Raw genomic sequence first — 22,124 nt, 5'->3', positions numbered from 1 at the left:
TTCAGCTTGGGTCATGGGTTGTGGGATCACACCCCAAGTTGGGCTCCATGCTCAGCTTAAGATTCTCTCCCTCTCTCTCTTCTCCCCTGCTCACTCTCTCTCTCTCTCAAGAAAAAAAAAATCAAATGAATGAACACATAAACAAACAAATCAATAGTGTGCTGATTTAAACATATGGCAGGACTATAAAGGGGGAAAAAAAGGGCATGACAAGTATAACATTCAGAGTAGTATTTGGGGAAAGAGAAGGCGGGGTGGGAATGGCCACAGAGATGTTAGAAGTTCTGCTTCTTTGTCTAGGGCAGGTGGCAGTTACCAGGCGGCTTATCTTGCGGTGGATTTTTTAATTTATATATTATTGTATAACTGCTATTTTTGTATCTGCTCAATATTTAATAAAAACAAAAAATTTTTTAAAACAAGGCCTAGGCCAGTGTGAACAGTTTGCTCCCGTTTGTATAACAAAGGGACCCACACCAGCACGTGCACGTACAAGGGTATTAATGTTTGTCTGGAAAGTTCCACATGCAACTGGCAAAACCGGTTGCCTCTGGCAGGGGAACTGGGAGACTGGGGACAAGGAATGACAAACTTCCTTGAATTTTTAAAATTTTGAATCACGTAAACGGGGCGCCTAGGTGGCTCAGTCGGTTGAGCGTCCGGCTTCTGCTCAGGTCATGATCTCACGGTTCATGAGTTCGGGCCCCGCGTTGGGCTCTGTGCTGACAGCTCGGAGCCTGGAGCCTCCTTCAGATTCTGAGTCTCCCTCTCTCTCTGCCCCTCCCCCACTTGCCCTCTGTCTCTCTCTGTCTCTCAAAAATAGAAAAAGAATTAAATTTTTTTTTAAATTTTAAATCACATAAACCAACTTAAATTAAAAGTAATAAAATTTGAGGGGTACCTGGGTGGCTCAGTTGGTTGAGCATCTGGCTCCTGGTTTTGGCTCAGGTCGTGATCTCACGGTTCATCGGTTCGAGCCCCACGTGGGATTCTCTCTCTCTCTCAAAATAAATACATAAGCTTTAAAAAATAAAATTTGAAGACAGAGAAACAGGGTGGGGGCCCATGGGAGGGAAAAGGAGGGTGTGAGGGAAGGAGGAGGGATGGAGCAGGAGGAAGGCTGGCCAGACTCTGGGTGCCAAAAACTTCCTGTGTGCCCAGGGTCGCGCGTGGAGCCAGAAACCCCTCGGACGGGCCAGGGGGGGCCTGTGTCCTCATCCCACAGCTCAGGCCTAGAACCAGATCACTGTCTTGCCCCTAAGGACAGAGCCACCTTCCGACAGTTGCCCAAGTCAATTCTGGCTCTGCAATCTTTTGTCTCCAAAGAAGGTGTCCTCAGGTCTCTTTCCCTGACCCTGCCGTCTTAGCTCAGACCTTCTCCCCACCGGTGATTTGAGCAATTCCTTTGAAGTCGCTTCAGGGTCTTCTGAGCCTTCATCCTCGATGACTCTGAAATGTGCTTCTGCGTCGTGAAGGACAGTTAACAGCACATGGGCTCTCTTCACTCCCATTCTGATCCTCCCCTGAAGGACATCAAAACAGGCTCGCACCTCCTTCATTCACAGGATACCAGTTCAGTCCCTGGAGGCTTGGGTCTGTAAGAGAGGGTAGGGGGCCTGAGGCTGGGCTCAGTCCCCCCTGCCCAGTAGCCAGGGATGAGGAGAGGGCCAGGGAGGGTTGTGTTACTCTGAACTTAGAGGTGCCTTATTTCACAAAGAGCCGGTGCAGGCATCTGTGTGGCGCTGAGACGTGGGTTCCCTGATGGAAAAGGACCTAGCAAAGTAGGGCTGTACAGCAGGGGACAAGCCCGGCTGTATAGTGGAACTCAGGGAGCCTGTCAACAAACCCCTCCAGGACCAAGCCATGGGCTGACGGTGCTAAGCACCGAGGGTGTGGAGCAGCTGGACCCCCCGCACACTGCTGTGGGAGAGCAGCCAATGGAAACTGGGAGAAACTCCTAAGGCTTAACACATAAACTTTAAGCTAGAGCTAAATGCTTAAAGCTAAACCCCGTGACCTAGCACTCCTGGGGATAGTCTGAGGAGAAATGGGCACTGTGTCTACAAAACGTCATGTACAAGAATGTTCACAGCAGTGTTATTCGTGAGAGCCCCAAACCGGAAACAACCCAAGACCAGCAGGAGGGCGGACAAATTGTACAATGGAATACTCTTCAAAGCAAACTACAGCTACATGCAAAACAAGGATGGAGTTCAGAGGCATAACGTTGAATTAAAGACGCCAGACTCAAGGGGCGCCTGGGTGGCTTAGTCGGTTGAGCGTCTGACTTTGGCTCAGGTCATGATCTCGCGGTTTGTGAGTTGGAGCCCCCTCACTGCCATCAGCGCAGAGCCTGCTTTGGGTCTTCTGTCCCCCTCTCTCTCTGCCTCTCCCCTGCTCGCACTCTCTCTCTAAAAAATAAATAAAAGAAAAAAAAAAAAAGCCAGACTCAAAAGTTCACAAACTGTATGTGTCCATCATATGAAGTTCAAGAACAGGCAACACTAATCTATGGCCATAGAAGTCTGGACAGTAGTTACCCCCTTAGAGAAGGGGGATATTGACTGGGAAGCAATGGGAGGAAATTTCTGGGGCACTGGAAGTGTTCTGGACTTTAATTTGGGTGGTGGTTTCATGGATAGATACACATGTAAAAATTCATGGAGATTAAATTTAAGGTTTGTAAGGTTTGTAACTGTCATATGTAAAGTTATATCTAAAACAACAATAAAATTCAAGGTCTAAAGTTCCACTGCTCCTCAACACAGGGTCTTGCCCTCAACACAGTGTTGTGTGTACCTTGGAGTGACCTCGTAGGCCAGGTGCTGGTGGCTGTACCTGAGCACAGAGTGGGAACTTCTCAAACTAGAGAAGAAAGTATATGGCCATTGGGCGGCGGGGGTGGGGGTGGGGAGGGGTGTCTCCTTATTCGCAGATGTTTGAACACAGGGCAGAATTTGGTCTAGGACTTATTTCCATGGAAAGGCACACCCAATAGCAAATTTCTTGGGATAAAAGTATATAACTCCCATTCAATTTCAACTGCTGGAGGCTGCCACTATGCTAGCAAAACAAAAGGGAAAAACAAAAACAAAAACAAAAACAGCCAATAGTTGGCTTGGGCCAGTTCATGATACACAAAGGAAGAAAAGGCAGGAGAGGTGTTGGGCCTCGTGTTCCGATCATGCCAAGACCTTCTGCACAGATGTCAGAACCCACACCCTCTTGGGGAGGCCAATTTCTCAGCTACCCAGTACAAGAAACTGCAATACATGCTTTACTTAGAAAACACAAGAGACTATAAGGACTTACATTAAAGTGGTTGGAAATGGTTATTTCTGGGTAGTTTGAATAATTTTTCTTTCTCCTTTGCACTTAAAAAAAAATCCCAAATGAGGTAGCAAACAACACATTTTATAACCTTCCTGCCAGCTCAGATAAAATCCCCTGGGGGATCTTTCTAGACTGTGAAGCCAGGGGAGAAGAAGCCCTCCCCCGGGGCCCCGTGCATCTTGCACCCTTGCCCATCAGGAGCCAACAGTGTTGCATTGCCAATACTGCCTCTTTGTCCCCCAAAGGAGCCTATGCAAAGCTGGAAGGAAGAGGAAGGAATTCACACACTGCCACAGGAGAAAGCAGTTAGACTGAATTCAGCCACTTCCAACCCCGGGGCCAGGCAAAGGACACAATGTTCTTTGAAAGACAACAACCCTTCTGAAATTTGGGGACGATTAGATTTTTCTACTCCGCGTAGCCGGAGTCTTGGCCCTCTCAAAAATATTAAAATTGCTGGAGTGCCCGGATGGGTCAGTCGGTTGAGCGTCTGACTTCAGCTCAGGTCATGATCTTGCGGTTCACGAGTTCGAGCCCCACACTGGGCTCGCTGTTGTCAGCCTGTTAGCGCAGAGCCCGCTTCGGATCCTCTGTCCTCCCCCCGCCCCTCCCCTACTTGTGCTCTCCCCAAAATAAATACATATTTTTAAAAAAACAAAAAGAAAATTAAAATGGTGGAAAACACACACACGCACATCTTTTCTTTCCATCCCTAGAGCCCTCTGCTACCCTTGAAGGGAAAAGGCAAGCAGAAGGGCACCCCCAAGTGCCTGGGGGGTGTGGAGGGGCCTGCAGACACAGGGGTAGTCAGGCCTCACCCTCTATCTCCCCTCAGCACCCCCCCCTCCCCCAGAGCCTGGCAGTCTGATCACTCACCCCTCTCCTCTCAAGAGGCAAAGCTCACAGCCTAGTCAGGCGGGGAGAGTCCATCTGGAAGGCAAATTCACACTCAAGTGTTAATGGCAATATATTAAAGGAAGTGGCCAAGCTGACAGGGTTAAGCAAATGTTTTTAATTATGTTTTAAAACTCATTAGGAAAACGGGATTTTGTATTCCTACTCAGTACCCCCACATGCTCCAGTATCATAATATTTTAGACTTGGGTCCATGACTTTTAATCTCAGGATTGATCAGATTCATTAAGGACACTTCTGCTCACCTTGAGGGCTCTGAATACACGGGCTGGTGGAGAGTAGAAAGTGCTGGTTTCTGGGTTCTTTCTGGTCCAGCGCTGCCTTTTCCTGCTCTGTGAGGCTGAGTGCATGTGACCTGCCTCTTTCTGTGAAATGAGGGGTGAGTGGGTCTAGCTGATCCCTAGGGCTTGACTGCCTCTGTGTGAGGCCCTGTCCAGGGAGCAGACCCCTCTGAAGGCACTGTTTTCCTCTTTTCTTCCCCAATCCCAGCCTCCAAATATAAGAGGCTTTCCTCAGGTCTGTCCTTTCCCTCCTTGGCCATTGTCCTAACTGCCCTGGTGTGCTCCCGTGCCTCCACATTTCTGTCATCTGCTCCTACCTTCCTCTTGAACTGCCCAGTCCCGTCTGCTTGCTGGGGGTTTTTTCTCAGATATCTTGCAGCCAATACAAGCTCCTCAAAACTTAGCTCTCCTTCCTCCCCTTCAAACTCACTGCTGATGCCTCCGGCCATGCGGCAACCTTGTCTTCCCACTTCTGCTTTTGGCCTCTGACATCTCGTTCATTAGTTGCCAAGTTCTGGTCCTGTCCCTTCCCCAATCAAATGCTTCAACGGATGCTACTTACCATGCCTCGCCCTGGCCTCAGGGTCCTCTGTTAAGTCAGCCTCAGAGAGGCTCAGAGAGGTCAAGTACCATGCTTGAGGTCATACAGCCCGTGAGTGACAGGGCTTTAACCCCAGCACACTGCCTTGCCATCTCAGTGGCTGCCAGTCAGATGGGGCAGCGGAGCACATGCCCAACCTCCCTGAGCCCTGCCCGTGTTGTGTCATCTACAATGCTTTTCCTTTCCATCCTCACCTGCTAAAACCCTACCCCTCTGGTCATTTTCTCTTTATGTACAAAATGGCTTATAGGATGAGCGTTTTCGCATCTTTCTAAATATTGCCTTTGTAGTTCAGAATACAAATTTACAAAGAGGGATTTTCAATCCCATTTTTTTAAGGCTTGAATTAATTGCTTTATTCTTCTGAAAGCTTTTGTGATTCAACCAAACGTGAGTTTGGTTGGAGGAGTCTCCCAAACTCCTCCCCTCGGGGGGAGCTCCACACCCGCCACGTTCAGAGTTGTCCTGACAGGTCTCATGAATCAGGTTGTGAGCATCCTGTGGGCCAGAGGGGCGCATCTCCGCATGCACCCACAACGTGCAATTCAAGAGTTAGCACACTAGAGGTACCCTGTCAACGTTATACCAAATTGAGCACACTTTTACCCTCTAGCAACTTCAAAGACAAGAATTTTGAAGGAGCTTGTGGAGGTGATCAGGAGACCCTTATCCTTCAGTCACACGGCTGTGAGATGTAACTCACAGCCAAGCACATGAGCCAGGCAGGAGCAGGCAGGAGCAGAGATAGGACAGGGGAGGGGATGGGGAAAAGCTATCCCAAGGCCCAGTGACCAAGTATTGAGTCCCTGGGAACTCTCTCTACTCTTCCAGATGCCCCTCTCCAGAAATGCTGGAACCATAGCTGGTGAGAGGGGAGCTGGTACAGAACAGGCCAGCACAGCCTTGAAATGCTGTGGAGCTCACAAGAAACCCCCGCCCAGATCCTTGTCCCAGGATTTTGCCACCATTTCTTGGCCAGCTGTCCTTGGACAAGCCTGTTGATCGTGCTGGTCTGTTTTCTCATCTGCAAAATGAAGACCAGGTAGGCGCCAGGATCCCTTCCAATTCCAAAAGGAGCGAGGTCCATGTTAACGCCTGTGTGTCCCAGCTACCTACCTACAGAATGGGGACAGCAATAATTACAAAGGAGGCATGGGCACCCTCGAGTCTCAAATTCAGCAAGCTGGGTAAACAGGTGCCAGACACAGGGGCTACTTCTCCAACTGCATGAGGAACAGATGCTCCCAAAGGAACAGGGCCACAGGAAATCTGAGGCATAAGAAGACAGGCTGGACCTTCTACAGGACCCAGAGGGTGGTGCTGTTTGGGAGAGGAAAACGTCAGAGCCCATCTTCACACCCCTCCCAGGCGTCTAAGAGATGGACAGAGCCCTTTCCAGCTGGCAGTGTGCAATGGCTAGACAACCCGTTCTGAATGGTTCCTGCCTTTTGAGGTGGGGGTGGGCTACGGGATTTTGGAAGAGAAGCGCATGCCCCCACTGATGACACCAAACACAGCACAGCAACTGCTGCCCATTAGAACATTTATTTCTCAGAGAGAAAATAAGTTTCAGACAGTCATATTATAGTAGGTAAAATTAACTTTTGTATTCTTTACAAGCATAGATTTTTCTCTGTTTATTACCTCTCTTATACCATCTGTTATAAACAATTCTAGAAAGCAAATAAAGTCACTTTCTACAATAAATAGAGCATCGTGTGCTTCACAGCAGACGCGACTGAGACACGTAGGCCCCATGCCACAGCAGGATCTGAGCCGCTTCCCGTTCTAAAAGAGCAGTTTTAAAGATGAGACTCAGAAAGAGACTGAAAGAGTCAAGGAGATTGAAAAAAAAGAGAGACTAGAAAGAGAAAGTGTTGGGGGGAAGAGACACAGAGAGAGAGAGAGAGAGAGAGAGAGAGAGAGAGCCCCGAGATCTTACAACACAGGTTGAGACAAAGGTCACAGAGTCCACAGCTGACCGACTACCTGGGGAGAGGGGGACGCATTGGCTCCTTTAAATAAACCACACTGTGTGCATTTAAAATACTCAGCCACACAATGGAGGACTCCAGTAATGGAAACTATAGGCCTGAATAATTTAGAACAGTATTTTACAATTATATACACCATGTCCTTCCCTAGCCATATGCTGTATTGTATTTTTATTATTGTACAAAATCCAAAACCCCATCCTTTATGTTATAGAGAGTTTTGTTGGTTCCCTTTTAAACTCTGGCTCGTGTCCCAAATGTATAAGAAGTTGTGGTGGTTGGTTGGTTGTATTTTTAAAAAGTCGAGTGTGTAAAAATGGCAGTGATCTCCCCAGTGACTTTTTTTTTGTCCAAAACTCCCCTATGAAAAATTTAAAACAATTAAAAAGAACGTCAGGTTAAAAATCAACATGGCGATCAGTGGCCTGCAACCTGGCCCTGCGGCTTTGGTGCTTAAGAGGTGAAAAGAAACATCCAGAGAACAGACTCAAAGCCTCTGAAAGTTGTGTTGGTTTGTCAGTCAGCATTTCCCATTTCACAGTTTTTTTCCTTCCGTTTTTGAGAAGGTGAAGGTGGGGAGGGGGTTGAAAGGTGGAGAGGGAAGGGGACAGAGGGCGTGAAATAAGTGTGGTGTCCCCCGGAGTTTGGGAGCGGGAGCAGCAGAGGCTGGGCTGGGCAGAGCGCAGGCAGGGAGGTGCTGGACCGCGGGCACCACCGTCCATGGTGGTGGAGAGGGAGGCCCACAGAGAGAGGAAAGCAGGGGTGAACAGACCCAGCTGAAGAGCACAGCTTCAGTCAACACCCCTCAACATCCAAGTGGACAGACGGACACTCCCACAACCAGCCTGGTCTGACGGGAGCCCGTCAAGCCTCGGCCCGCCTCTCAGCAAGACAGGGAGGGGGCAGCTTTCACAGCCTGGCCTCAGCTGTGTGTCTGCAGCAGATGGGGAAGGGGTGTGTGTGCTGGTGGAGGGGTCACCCGAGTGGTAGGCTGGCCTCTGTCCTGGGCCCTAAGGAGCCAGGTGGAGGGACCCACCTAGCATAGCAGCTGGCCTCAAAGGGAATGAGACATAAAAAGAAAAAGACCAGTTTGGTGATGGTTTCTGTTTGGCACAAAAGAAAGGAAAGGAACATGGGAAAAGAGAGACGGCACTGGTGCAGAAGATGGGACAGGGAAGAGGTATGAGAATGGGTGACAGAGGGGAGAGAGGGTGAGCTCCGTGAGCTTCCCCGCGGGACTCCCATGTATCCACAGCACCTCTGGGGTCAATGTCAGAGCCTCGCTTGCCCTGAGGTGTAGTTAGCTGGGAGTGGGAAGGAGTGGGCCAGGCACACCTTTGAGAAAGAGCCTAGGACCTCTTGCCTTCTGGCCTCAGGTCCATCTCCTCAGCCGGGCCCAAGCCTCACAGCTATTTATACTTCTAACTGGTTCTTCAGTGGACTAGCCCCCCCGAGCGAGCTCAGGTGGGAGTTTTTGGCACACAGCAGGCCCAGCAGGGGAACCATACAGTTGGTCAAAACTGGGGCCTTGCCCATGGGGAGGACATGGCCCAGTCCCTGGCCTGCCATGGAAGGGGGAAGCTGCCGGCCATATGACTGGCTGGGGCAGGAAGGGGCCTCTGTGCTGCATGGGACAGAGGCAGGGCAGGCAGACACAAGCCAGGACCCACCCTTACAGGTAGCTGGAGGTGACAAAGGAGTGGGGCCCCCGGACCCGGCTCAAGTGGATCATTGCACGGTCGTAGGCCACTTGCACCGACTTTCGGATGCTGGTCTTGCGGCCTTCCAGCATCTTGAGCTTGTCCACGGTGTCTTCCACACCCAGGGGTAGCACTTTGTCCCTTGGAAGCCACTGCCTAAAATACAAGCACAGTAAGAAGCCTGGGCTGAGGTGGGTGGCATGAAGGGGCTCCTCTGGGCCCGTCTGCCCAGGACAAGCAAAGCCAGGGGGAGGGGACAGGGCAGGAGGAGACAGACTGGGACACCCCAGGCAGGAGGCCACCAAGGGAACTTTTTTGCAGCCAGGCCCTTCCCTGAGCCTCAGGGCACTCACTCTGCTTTAGAGGGCTGTTAGGACCCAGGAGCTAAGAAAGACCCATATTAGGGCTAGCTCTCGCCTTGGGGCATCAGGGAGCTATGGCTAGGAAGTGGGGCTGATGCCAGGAACCAGTGATTCCTGATGGGGCCTGCACCAGGTGTGTTTTTCTAAAGATCGCCAGTTGAATCTAACGTGTGGCTAAAAGCTAGCCTTTGGAGCCAGATCTTGGCTTGTATCCCAGGTCTGGCAATGGGGTCTTTGCTTTCTGAGCCTCAGCTTCCTCATCTGCAAAATGGATTGGGAGAGGACTGATGAAGATTTAATGAGGATTAAATAAGGTTATGTATGTAAATCGATTTGCATCAGGGCACGGAGTAAACAATAAGTGATAGCTATTATTTTTACTTGTTAGTCCTACCTCCTCATTCTATAAAAGCAAAAGTGAAAGAACTCTAAGAGAAACCTTAAAGGGCAAGCAAGCCCTTTGTAGTGGACCCCACACTGCCCCAAACCACCCTCCACCCCATCCCCCCACCTGAGGACTAAGACGTGCACTCCCACAGCCACTGGGAGCGTTGGCTGCTGACTAGCTCTCAGCTGAGTCCTCTTCAGGAATCACCCGCCACCAAGGGAGTTACCTGGACCAAGGTGACCCCCTTCCCAGGGGCAGCCAGCATTCAATGACTAGTTGCCATGGGAGGACATGCCCACGCACAGCCCCAATTCTGGACATCATTAACAAGCCTCCCAGCTCCGGAGCTCCCCTTAGGATCAGCTGAGGCCTCTATACCAAGTGTTCAACATGTTCCTCCACCCAGCACTGCACCCTTCATCCCCACAGCTCTCCTCAATAAGCCTCCTGATAGAAATATCCATCTCAGAATGTTTTCCAGGGAATCTGACCAGCCACACTCCTCACTAACTATTAATGTGGCTGGGGCAGGCCAGCTGCTGGTAATGCCTCACCTTGTCTGGATGGAGGCAGGTTAACTGAGCCCACAGCCCCTCTGTGTACTGCATGGCAGGCCCCTTAGCCCTCATCCTGGCCCAACCTCCAGGTGGTAGTACCCACTCACCAGGTGCGCTTGTTGTCAAAGAAGAGGACAAGGAAGAGCTTCTCTCCAGCCTCGGCCTGTTTCTGCTCTCCCAGCTTCAGCACATCCAGAGGGGGGACAGGGATGGGAACACCATTGTGCAGGAGGCCCTCCCGGGGCATCTTGGGATCGATGATCTAGAGACAGGAAAGGAGACGGCACTCAGATGGGGGTGGATGGGGTGAGCAGGGCATGCTGCCTCAGGACTACCTACTGAACCACCCTTCAAGTTATGCAGGGCCTTGGCCAGGCCCACAACCAAGGGATGAAGGGGGCTGACCTCTTGTGACCCTCAGGACCCCAAAATGGAAATCTTGAGTGTTTTCCCAGTTCATTGGCCAAATCCTTCAGCCCTGCTCAATCAGTTCTTCCAATGAGGGAGCTTGTGCCATGAACCCCTGGGGCCCAAGTGGAAACAGAAGAAATGTGAATCCAGTATGGGAGATATCAGAATTGAGGGTATATCTATGATGTCCAGGCCAGACTGGCAAATTCCACCTTCCTAACATCCCTTAGGGGAAGGGAATGGAGGCCAGGAGGCCATTTCTTCCTGTCAATTTTTCCTTTAAAACCTTTGCAATTCACTTCAAAGGCTCAGGGACTTTCCTAAACACCATGGCTATAAAGGAGGTTCTGCATCAGCAGCAGGGCCCATCACCTTGGTTCTACCTAACAGAGCCCCTGGTTACCCACTACCTTCCTGTCTGACCATAATCCTCCTGCTGTGTGGACTAGGTACCTTTGTGGGCACCTCCATCTAAGATCAGAAAGCTTTAAGACTGAACTCGAAGGGCTGCTGGAGAGGGGAAAATGAATGATGTGGCTGGAAAGAAGGACCACTGGAGGAATTAATGCTCAAGGCTGCAAGCTCTACAGGGCAGGGGCTCAGAAAAATGCCTGGTGGCATCAACACAACAGTGATCTCTAGCTCTATGAAGCACTGACAGAGTGACTGAAGATCCTAGTTATTCACACGTCATCCATCATCTTATTTCACCTTCTTGCCGATGCTGAGAAGTCTGCTGACAGGTATCACCTGACAGAGGAAAGCCGTGAGCACAGAGCATGTAGCTGGCTGTGGCCATGGTGGCTTAAACTTCTGCTGCCTACTGCCCTACACAGCCCTCATTTCCAAAGCAGTGAGTTGATAATCTATGTGTGTTGAGGCCAGAGAGACTTGGAAACTTACTGAGGAAGCAGCTTTCTCCAGAGATGGAACAATCTTAATTTCTATACTCCGTCCCAGGGGGCCTGTTCTCATAATAAACTGCTCTCGCTGTTTACCTTTGGGTGTCTGCCAGCTTCCCTACTTCCCTTCCTAGATAAGCAGCTAAAAGCAGGTGCTCTGGTTAAGGGTTTTAAGGAAGAACCATCCCTACCCTGTTCGAGCTGTGTAATTTGGTCAAAACTCTCCCAGCTTGTATGTCCCCACTGGGATTAAAGCTAAGGGTCCTAATGAGAACCACCATACAAGCCCTCCTGAGCTTCCTCGATTATTGAACAAGATTATTGAACAAGATAGTGGGGCCACTCTGGTATGTTTCCTCGACAGCCATGCTGGTTCCTGCCTTGGAACATGGGGCAGATTGTGAAAAATGTACCCCCCACCCCCTGCCACCAAGGGCAGAAGCAAGGAGAGCTCTCCTCCCTTTCTAAAGAAGATAGATGCAAATATGTCTCAAAATAATAAATAATGGACCATTCACTCAAATGTTATGTGGATGTAAAACAATGTGGCTTATGAAATACTTTAACACATTATATAATGAAGGCATATATACATACTATTATTATAGCTGTAATACATAAACAAATAGAAGAAACAATACAAAACGCTTATAGCTGACTTGCTAGAATGATGGGGTTTGTTGCTTTTCTCTATTTTTTCCCAAACTTCTATAATACAGGTACATTATTTTATGAGAAAAAACAATTTTAAACAAGAGCCAAAAAAAATTTTTTTAAATGTATATTCATTATGGACACGAGTCATATTTAACACAGGAGAACAATGGGAGAGCATAAACCAAAATAAAAACACAGCTTGCATTCAGGTGGTAGGTTTTTTCAGGTGGTGGCTGAATTTATTTACTCATTAAAGAAAATGTATGATTAAGAAGATAATTAAAAAGGAAAAAAAAAACCAAACTATTTTTAGACTTTTTTTTTGCACCATGGGACTTAAAATCACAAAACCAAACCTGTACAACTTTAATCACTTCCTCAACAATTATGCTGGAAGTCTCACTGACAACAGGGCACACAGCCCTGTGAAGGCAGGCCCAAGGCCCAACCTCCTCAACTGCTGGATCACAGCATGGATTCCCCCTCCTGCCACTGCTGAAGAGGGAGTGAGGTAGGCAACATGGTTCCAATATGGCTCCTGCAAGTTGTATAACCTCTTACAGCTGTAGCTTCCTCACCAGTCCAAAAGGGTCAGAGTTCCTGCCCTCTTGACTTTAAGGGGCTGCTATGAGACTTGAAAGACCCATTGATGTGAAAGAGCTAAGAGAAGCCCAGAACTCCTGTGTGCATGCAAGAGGTTGGCAGGGTAGTTCACAACCGTGGCTACAGATCATCTGAGAAGCTTTATAGAAAACATTCATACTCCGGCCTGGTGTCGGTCTAATTTCATAGTTCTGAAATGGGGCCTCAGTTATCTGTATTGTTTTAAAAATTCCCCCATGATTCTGGCATGCCCTAAAGGTTTAGAATCACTAGCTTCCAGTGCCAGATGGACATTACCTCCCCAATACAGAAAGAGCTCTAACAAATAACAATCGAGGTGGTAAAAATAGAATTTTTTAGCTACTGCTGATGGGAGTATAAATTGGAACTAACTTTCTAAAGGGCAACTTGGCAATGTGTATCAATTTTGCACAGACCTTGTTCCAAGAAGGCACGCCTAAGAATTCACAGTATGGAAATCATCATGATGTGCACAGAGTAAAGCTACAGTGATGTTTATTGCCAGCTATTAATCATAGTGAAAAATTCAAAACAATCTAAATGACCAAGTAGGGAATGGTTAAAATAAGGTACATGCATACAACTGAGGACAATGCAGTCATTAAAGTAATGTTGATGAAGAATGTTTAATGGCACAAGACATGCATGTTCATGGTATGCTGTTACGTGAAAGGGAGGTTACACAGAGTACGGGCTCGCACTTATGCGTTAAAAAAAAAAAGAGTGCCTATATACACCAAGAGGTAATCTCTGAATAGATGAGACCATGGGTGATTTTGAACTTGGTGGCTCAGAACACAGGCTTTGACATCACACATTTTGAGCCTTGGGCTCAAATTCCAACCCTGCCATTTAATCAGCTAGATGGCCACAGGGAACAGATAGATCCTCATTTTTCTTCCCCACAAAATGAGAAAAACCACATCTTCCTCAGTATTTCAAGAATTTAGCATGACAAATGTCTAATACAACACTTAAGCATTATAAGCAGCTTTAAAAATTCTCTACAATGAGCATACTACTTTTATGCATAATCAAATGAATAAATGCTATTAAATCCCTATGAGCCCTAGTCCCTGTCTTCACACTTTTACCCTATTTTAAGTGCTCTGAGCTGAAGACCTTGATGGTTTGACCCACCCAGGCTGGGCTAAAACCTCCCTCCCCTCTGCAGCTAAAAGCACCCTGATTCCCACCCCTCTGCTGGCTTGATCCAATCAGATAAGCTCCTGAGGCAAGATAGGGGCCAGAACAGCCCAGGGGAGGGAGGAGGGTGGTGTCTGGGGCAGACTCACCAAGGCGGGGTAGGAGGGATAGCCTCGGCACTTGGCCCACACCAGCTCCAGGGGCTCCAGGTCTCCGCGGTCTTCAAAGGGCATCAGGAGGCTTCTGCCTGGGGGTTGGGGAGGGGAGGAGACAGTACCCAAAGGGGACTTGGAATGGTGCCCAGGAGGCCTGCCTGTGGCCTCCATTTGACTGGGGCAACCCAAGAATGAGTCAGCAACATCCCCTCCACCCTTCCCCTTTCCTGCCCTTTCCTTAGTTCTTAGACTAGATCAGGGGTCGGCAAACTCATTCTGTAAAGGGCCAAACAGTAAATATTTTAGGTTTTGCAGTCCACATGGTCTCTGTTGCAACTATTCAACCCTATTGTTGCAGCATGAAAGCCACCACAGATACTCTATAGAGGAATGAGTATGGCTGTGTCCCCATAAAATTTTACTTTTAGATGCTGAAATTTGAATTTCATGTAATTTTCATCTGTTACAAAAATCATTCTTTTGATTTTCTTTTCAATCATTTGTAAGTAGAAACCATTTTTAGCTTGCAAGCCCTACAAAAACAAGCTAATATGTTAGTTTGCCGACCCCTGGACTAGAACACTAGAATGGTGTTCCCTAGAAAACTAGGACTGCTTTTATCACCAGGATCCCAGGAAGAACAACAATAACCCAGCTTGGCAAAGCCAGAAACTGCTCTCTGGGCCTAAGTGGTAGGCCTCATGATAGAGGCTTCATGGAAAAAGATGCCTGGGACAGACATCCCAGTAAAACCACTTGCTAAATGAGTTCTTTTCTGACAGAGCCACACCTGGCCATTCAGGTCACCTGGGTGCACGGCACGCAGCAGAGCCAAGCAGGTCTGCAAGCCCTTCACGTGCCTGCTTTTCTCAGAACCTGACACTGGGTGTCCTGCCTAAAGCAGGCACCACATCTCTCCAGCTTACTTTGTTCGCACACAATGCACTAGCATATGTGGATGGGTACACTTCACAAATGCTCCTGAGCAGAAAGGAACCTCCCTTCCCCCTCCCCACGCCTATAAACCGGAAGCCCAAGGTGACCACACTCAACCAGGGAAAAGGGTCCAAATCCTGCATAGTGGAAATTGTGTTACTAAGGAAATACTACTATCCTCATTTATAAAACAAAACAAAACAAAACAAAACTACTACTAATAATGAGGTTTTTTTTTTTTTTTTTTTTTAACCCATTGAGTCAATAGCAATAACAACCAAGAGATAAAATCCAATACTGAAGAGGCTGGCTGTGGGGAAACTGGTGCAATCATACACTGTTGGAAGAAATTGCAGACCAGTCTAATCCTCAAGAACATAATTTGGTGGCATGTCTCAAGAGCCATTAAAAAAAAAAAAAGTATGAATCATCTGCTTCAGTAAATTCCTTCCCTGGGAATTATTCTAAGAAAAATAACTTTAAAAACAAATAAAAGGATTTTTAACAAAAATATGCATTTACTACATTATGTATAATATTAAAAGTTGGAAATCACCAAAAATCTAACAATAAAAAAGTTAACTAAATTGTAATGCATCGACTGGAAGACATATTGTTCCAATAATATGAATTAAATCAAGATTGTGTCAACACAAAAAAAAGTGTATGAGAGAACATTGAAAAATGCAGAAAACGAAAAAGCGTGTGTTCTGGATTAACATTTTGTTAAAAACGTGCCTGAAATAAACAGAAGGCAACACAGAGAAATGAAGACAATTGTGTTAAGGTGATGATGGAATAGTAGAAGGTCGAAATTTTTAAGTTTCCCTTGGCATCATTTTAGAAGTATGTGGTTTTTTAAAATAAGAGTAAAATGTCACTACCAGAATTCCAATGTTTGTGCCAATCCACTGCCAGTTTTGCACTAGATGCTGTACACTTTCATGTAGATAGGAGCCCTGCTTTCTGGGCGCCAACAGTCAGACAACGATGAAACACGCAGGCATGCATTCAGCAACACACATGTGAGAAAGAAACTGATGCTAAGGGAAAATAAAGCAGTTGGGAAAAGGAAAGTGGGGAAAGAGGCCCTGACGCCTGTGTTAGATGCGAGCTTCGAAGACCGGGCATCCAGGGTGCACAGCTCCCACAGGAGGGTTGCAGAGGTGCACTCGGAGAACAGCCCACCCTGTACCCACTCCACCTGTGCACCAACCAGCCCTCTCCTTCGGCCCTGCCTTGTCCTGTTCTTGAATCCCTTGGTCCAAAGAGACAAGACCCATGTACTTCCCTGTTTGGGTCGGCTAGAGTAGAATGTCTCATGAGGACAGGGCTGAAAGCACTGGATCACATGAACCTACACGGCAAGGTGTGAGATTCAGTGATAGAGGCTATCACTGATTACTCCAGCAAGGGCAGGCTGGCAAGACCCATGGAAATGACAAATACACACTCCCTTCAAGTTTAGCAGCTCTGCTTCTCTATAGAAGTGTATGCTCTCCAGGGCTACAAAAGATCTATGTACAAGGTTGCTCACTGCAACACTGGTTATAACAAATACATGAAAACAGTCTAAATGTCCATCTGTAGTAGGCTGGCACTCCTAGATAATGGCACATTAGGCAGTCAATAAAAAGCACGGAAGGAGCTCCAAGATATATTATTAATTGAAAAAAGGCATGGTTTAGGAGAATACGTGTGTATTAGGCTTCTCTACCTATGCTCTTAAATATACACAAGTTTTGGCTTATATGTATATAAATTACAAATAGAGAGACACAGAAGAAACTGCTAACAGTGGCTGTTCTAAGGAGGGGACCCTGGCTTTTCATTATGTACCCTTCTGTGCCTTTTTGATTTTTGTTATCATGGGCATATATTACTATTCAAATTTAAGATGAACTTAAAAAAAAAAAAAAAAGAGTATGAATGACCTGTGAGGGGGGGCATCTCCTTGCCCAACGCCTGAGAGTTTGGAAGAATGAAGGGTTTGGCTGCAGCCCACAGAGCTGGTTCTTTGGAAGGCCTGGGCCCCCCAGATTCACCTGTACACCACTCCTCACCTGAGCTGCTGTAGTCAGAATCTCCATTTACACCTTCCAGGAAGGGTACACGAGATAGGGCTGGCTTCCCACGGCTGCGTTTGGGGGGCGTCAGACCACTGCATATAGAGCAAGAAGGCAGAGGGGGCGAAATGAGCCATTTCAATGACTAACATACCCACTCCTGCTCTCCTATCTCTGAGATGAGTGGAGCTGCAAAAACCGTTCAACAAGAATGGTTTCTCACCTTCCCCTAACAACTCACACTAACCCATGACACCCTTCTGACCACAAAATTCCCATGAGGCTTTGAGAGACCATTTCATGCAGGTGGAGGGACTCTGGAAAGAGACGCCTGCCTCCCTGCCCAGGGACTTTGGACTCCATCCAGATGAAAGGTCGCTCCAGGCACTTGTCAATCCTTCCAGGGTCTAAGCAGCCTAGCCATGAGGAGGGCCCATCTCACATGGATCAGAATTTTTTACCCTGTGGTTTCTACGGCTTCTTTAGAAACCAATTTATTTTCGAGGTACAAAAATTTGCCTCTTTCCCAAATTGTCTATAAAGGACACGTCTTACTCCTTAATTAGAAAAGACACTTTTTAATTAAAAAAAAAATCCACTTCTCACTTCCACTTTGTGTATGAAATTTTTCTTAGAGATGGACTTTTTTTTTTTTTTTTTTTTTAAATGAACAAGCAGAACAAGTTTTTTCCATGTGGTTACTACAAAGAGGCAAAACAATATATAGATATATTTGACAAAGACTAGAAAGGTAATAAAGCAAAAATGAGGATGGTAATACCAGAGTAATGGTATAACTGGAACCCACCCAAGGATCTGTAGTTTTAAACAGCTCCCGAAGCAATTCTAATGTACAACCATAGTTGGGAGCCTCTGGGCAAGAATGAAGTGGCTAGGGCCTTTTCCCATCCAAACTTTAAAAAATATCATTGCTATATAATTTTTCCACTAAAAAAAAAAAAATGCTTAAAAGGTGGGGAAACAATCTGCAGAAGAGTAGAAATGCTTAAGAAACCCCTGGTGGGATAAGAGGAGGTTGCTGTTAGGACTGGTTGGGGAGTAGGGTACTCCTGTTCTCCTAAATCATACGGACTTTATCAGAGTCTTATTCAGAAAAACTTGTACAAACAGAACACAATGAATCATAATCCTTCAGTAACTGGCAGATTGGTAGTTTTTTTTTTTTTTTTTTTTTTTCTGCTATTCAAAATTAGGACCTGTTTGGGGGAAAAAAAAAATTAACACCCAGTTTACACTTAGGATTCAGTTCCCACTCATCCTATAAAAATCTGTCACTGTGCTTAGAGACTCTGAGGCCTCTCAAAGTTCATTATTCTGGAGCTGGGGAGACATCTTCAAATATAACAGAAGAGGGCACAACAAAGTGTTTAAAAGAGAAACTCTGGAGCCAGACTACCTGGGTTCAGAACCTGGCTCTTATCTGTTTATGTTAATGTTTATTTATTTATTTTGAGAGAGAAAGAGACACATATGCACACGGAGCAAGCAGGGGAGGGGAAGAGGGAGAGAGAGAATCTCAAGCAGGCTCTGTGCTGTCAGTGCAGAGCCCAGTGTGGGGCTCAATCTCGTGAAACGTGGGATCATGACCTGAGCTGAAATCGAAAGACTGACGCTTAACCTACTGAGCCATCCAGGCGCCCCTGGAACCTGTCTCTTCTATTCATGAGTTCCATGATGTTGAGCAAGTTACCTACCTTCTCTGAGGCTGCTGTGAGGATTTAATAGATTGATACACAGAAAACACTCAGTACAGCACATACCAACTACTCAATAAATGGCAGATGATAGTTATGTGGCAAATATTATATGAAGAGCAGTAAATTTTAATGCCTCACTTTAAATATTATAAACTACTAATGTTGTACTATCAAATGATGAGCTCTGAGACAGATGAGCTTAGTAAAATAAGAGGCAACACCAAAACTAGGTCCATGTATTCCTGTTTCATAGAAAAAGCACACGTGACTTGATATGGGCTGTGCTTCAGTCCTCTTTCCACATTACACAGACCAAAGCAGACAACCCAATCTATAATTATTCTGTTTACTGGTTTAACACTCATCTCCCCTTCTAGAAGATAAGCTCCATGAGAACACATACCTTTATCAGTACTTAGAACAATGTCTGGCTTGAAGTAGGTGCTCAATTATTAATAACCAAAAGAGTGACCCATAGAAAGAGGGAGCAGCTCCAATTTCCTCAGAAAATCATCAGGAAAGATAAACCCAGAGACAGGTGGGGAGGGGAATGGGATTAGTGACCACAGGTTCCTTGAAGGGTCTTTCTGATTCTGGGAGTAGAGGATTCTAGTCTAATTAGTAAGTAAAATCTTCCTTTATGTACTTACCACCACAGTGGGGCAGGGGGAGGAAAGAAAGAAAAAGAAAAAAAATCCTGCAGTTGCAGTCCTGAATCTCCTGTTTTAAACCCTGAAATTCCACTGAGGTCCACTGAGTTAAAAAGGAAATGCCTTCCAAGGGCATTGTTTCCACACTGAGCAGGGCTCCAGACAAATCGGCGGCACAGACTGGAGTTCTGCAGAAAGGCAAACACACAGTCTGACCAGCAGGCTGACCAGAGCCTAGTCTGGCTTTCTTCTTGTGGTTCATGGCTGGGAAGACTGTCCTTTGTGGCATGAAAAGCCCAACACACCTTCCACCTTTAGTCAAGGGCTAGGAGGGGACAGTTTGATAACCCCACTCCTTCCCCACCCCAATGAACTGGGTTTCCAGGCACCATTACCTTTGAAGGGAGTTAAGAATTCCCACCCAGGACCAGGGTGAAACCATTTTGTAGGATTCCAAAAGCTCTGCCTCCTCTATGCCTAGTAACTATGTTTTTCCCATTCATTCCCCCTATATCTCTAGAAACCATGGAGAAGACAGCTAAGGCAATTCTGAGGCTTGATGGGAGGAAAATCTCAAAGCAACCACGGAAAGCTGGGCTATGCCACAGTAAGGGGCCTCCCGTACCCACCACCCAGGAGCCCAGGAGCCACGGTAGAGTGAGTACCTGACAGAACATAATGCTCAACCTGCCTTGGAAGCACTTCAAACACTGCTGCCCTGGGACCTTTGAAACCTCCCCTACTCGGAACTGAGGATCTATTCAGTAGCCATGTGGGGGGCCAGTAATTAGCCTTCAGGACAACTTGTTTCTCCTCTGTGGCACTGAGGGTCTCCCATTTCCAAGAGTCCCGCAGCCCCCAATTTCTTGCAGAGTACACTTAACACAGAGTAGGGATTCAATAAACTCGACTTGGAAGAAACTTTAACATTTTGGTCTCAGAAATCCTCCCTTCTTGTAAAAGAACAGGAAAAGCAACCCATCCTTTCCCAGCTCAAGGAGGGTAGAAGAGCTAGGGCCTTTGAATAAAAGGCCATTCAGAACTTCCTATCTGCCCATTTCTTACTCCCACACCACACCTCTACAGAGGCCTTTGCTGTGATGCCCCAAAAGGCAAAGAGCAAAACTATGTCTGTAACTGGGTCATCAGAGTGGGCCAGGGGTGCGGGTGGGGGATTGGCTCAAATGTTAACTTCACTGGGCAATACAGATTTGGCTGGCCCTGCCCTCTGGAGCCAAATTCGGCTTCACAAACCCTGTAAAGCATCAGCATCACTCCTCCCCTCCTAGTCAGATCAGGCCTGTGAATCAAGGGTCACACTGTTTCCTAGGAGCTACCAGAGTTACAGATCAGAGGCCTCAGGAAATAGCAGGGGTGGAGGAAGAAAAACCTTAGATAAGCAGGAGGAGGCTCCATCTGTGGCTGAATGGAGAATACAGGGACAGGTGGAGGAGCTGCCAACAAAGCTTTGGGAACAACTGTTCTTACCTGCAAGCTTCAAATGCCAGTCCACCACTGAGACCCAAACTACATTCTGAGTCAGACCCGCTTTCGGTGTGTTTTCCAAATCCGTTGGTCACGCCTGCCAAGGACACATAGTGTAAGCCTGAGTGCAGAAACCCCCCTTCCCCTGACACATGCTGCAGTGTGAGGTGGCCACCTGAGGAGGGGTGGAAAGGATGGTTGTTGCTTCCTGCATGGGAAATGGGTCTCGGGCAGTGGAAAGACCCCGATAAAGGTTTGGGGGAAATGTTGGCTAGGGAAATAAGTAGACCCCGCATTTTCCTTCTCATCCTTCTGGTTCAACTTGAAGGAAAACACAGCACACAGCTCACACCAGTTACTGTCATTTGGCTACAAAATGAAATGCCAAGACTTCCCCACTCTGGCTGGCTCACAAGTCCCTAATTCTGCTCCTAATTTCAAGCCTCAATTATCAGGGAGTCTCCTCTGCCTCTTGGGGAGCCCACCCGCCTTGCCTCTTCAGATAAACACTCACGCCCTATCCATCACACAGCTGGCAACAGTGAGCTTCATTCTTTTGGGATGGTGTCAGCGGAGGCTGGGACAGGAGAAGGGCTGTGTCAGCCACACCCTGAGATCTCCAGCAGAGCTAGTCAGAGCTGGGGGACTTCAACAGATCTAGAGCAGACTGGACCTTCCTGGGGTGGGAAGACAGAATTCCCTGGGTTCTAAGCAAGGCTCTGAAATACAGGTCCTTTTTCCTCTTTAACCTCTGCTTCTCCTTTTGTGAACATAGTATCTTCTTCTTCTTTATAGAGGACAGTACTGAGTATGAATGAGAAGTCTGTTTATAGAAGGCGGCCGTATGGAAGCAAATGAAGACTGGTCATCCCAGGGACAGGAGGAGGCTCATCGGCTATAGAGGCTTCAACTCTATTATCTGGTTCCTAACCACAATCCAGACAGAGTCCTACAAGTCTGGCAGCTGAGCCAAGCGCTTGAGATCTAAGTCACAGATACCTTGGCCAAAAAACCGTGAGGCAAGTTACACCACCTGTAAGAGCAGGTGCCTGAGCCAACACATCTGGACTCTAACCTGGCTCTGTCTCTAACATTATGGCTTCTGTTTAAATCACGAAGCCAGCTGTGCCTCAGCTGCCAAAGATCAATACCTGTTCTTGTGAGACTCCACTAAGGTCATACAGAAATATTCCTGGGTGCCAGGCCACTACGATGGGGGACAAACAGATTCTAGCAGGTTCCC

General features: G+C 47.2%; 1 protein-coding gene across 7 annotated transcripts in view; it reads right to left on the bottom strand.

Moving 5' to 3' along the window:
* Positions 1-6,656: 6,656 nt before the first annotated feature.
* Positions 6,657-22,124, bottom strand: part of BRPF3 (bromodomain and PHD finger containing 3) — a 34,061-nt gene continuing 18,593 nt past the window's right edge. For 4 of the 7 annotated variants that reach the window (XM_058733718.1, XM_058733722.1, XM_058733720.1 and 1 more), the window contains 5 exons: positions 20,885-20,978; positions 17,026-17,123; positions 14,021-14,118; positions 10,239-10,393; positions 6,657-8,980 (listed from right to left, as the gene is read on the bottom strand). In XM_058733718.1, the coding sequence (XP_058589701.1) occupies positions 8,797-8,980; positions 10,239-10,393; positions 14,021-14,118; positions 17,026-17,123; positions 20,885-20,978 (629 nt within the window). In that variant the 3' untranslated portion in view covers positions 6,657-8,796. Of the gene's footprint in view, positions 8,981-10,238; positions 10,394-14,020; positions 14,119-17,025; positions 17,124-20,884; positions 20,979-22,124 lie in introns of those variants that run through there. The other 3 variants (XM_058733721.1, XR_009262941.1, XR_009262942.1) reach the window with 3 other exon arrangements.

This window comes from Neofelis nebulosa, chromosome 6 (genome assembly GCF_028018385.1).
Source record: "Neofelis nebulosa isolate mNeoNeb1 chromosome 6, mNeoNeb1.pri, whole genome shotgun sequence".
NCBI classification, from domain to species: Eukaryota; Metazoa; Chordata; class Mammalia; order Carnivora; family Felidae; genus Neofelis; species Neofelis nebulosa.
Note: the sequence above shows the minus strand (reverse complement) of the source record. Positions and strands in the feature narration are given on the sequence as shown.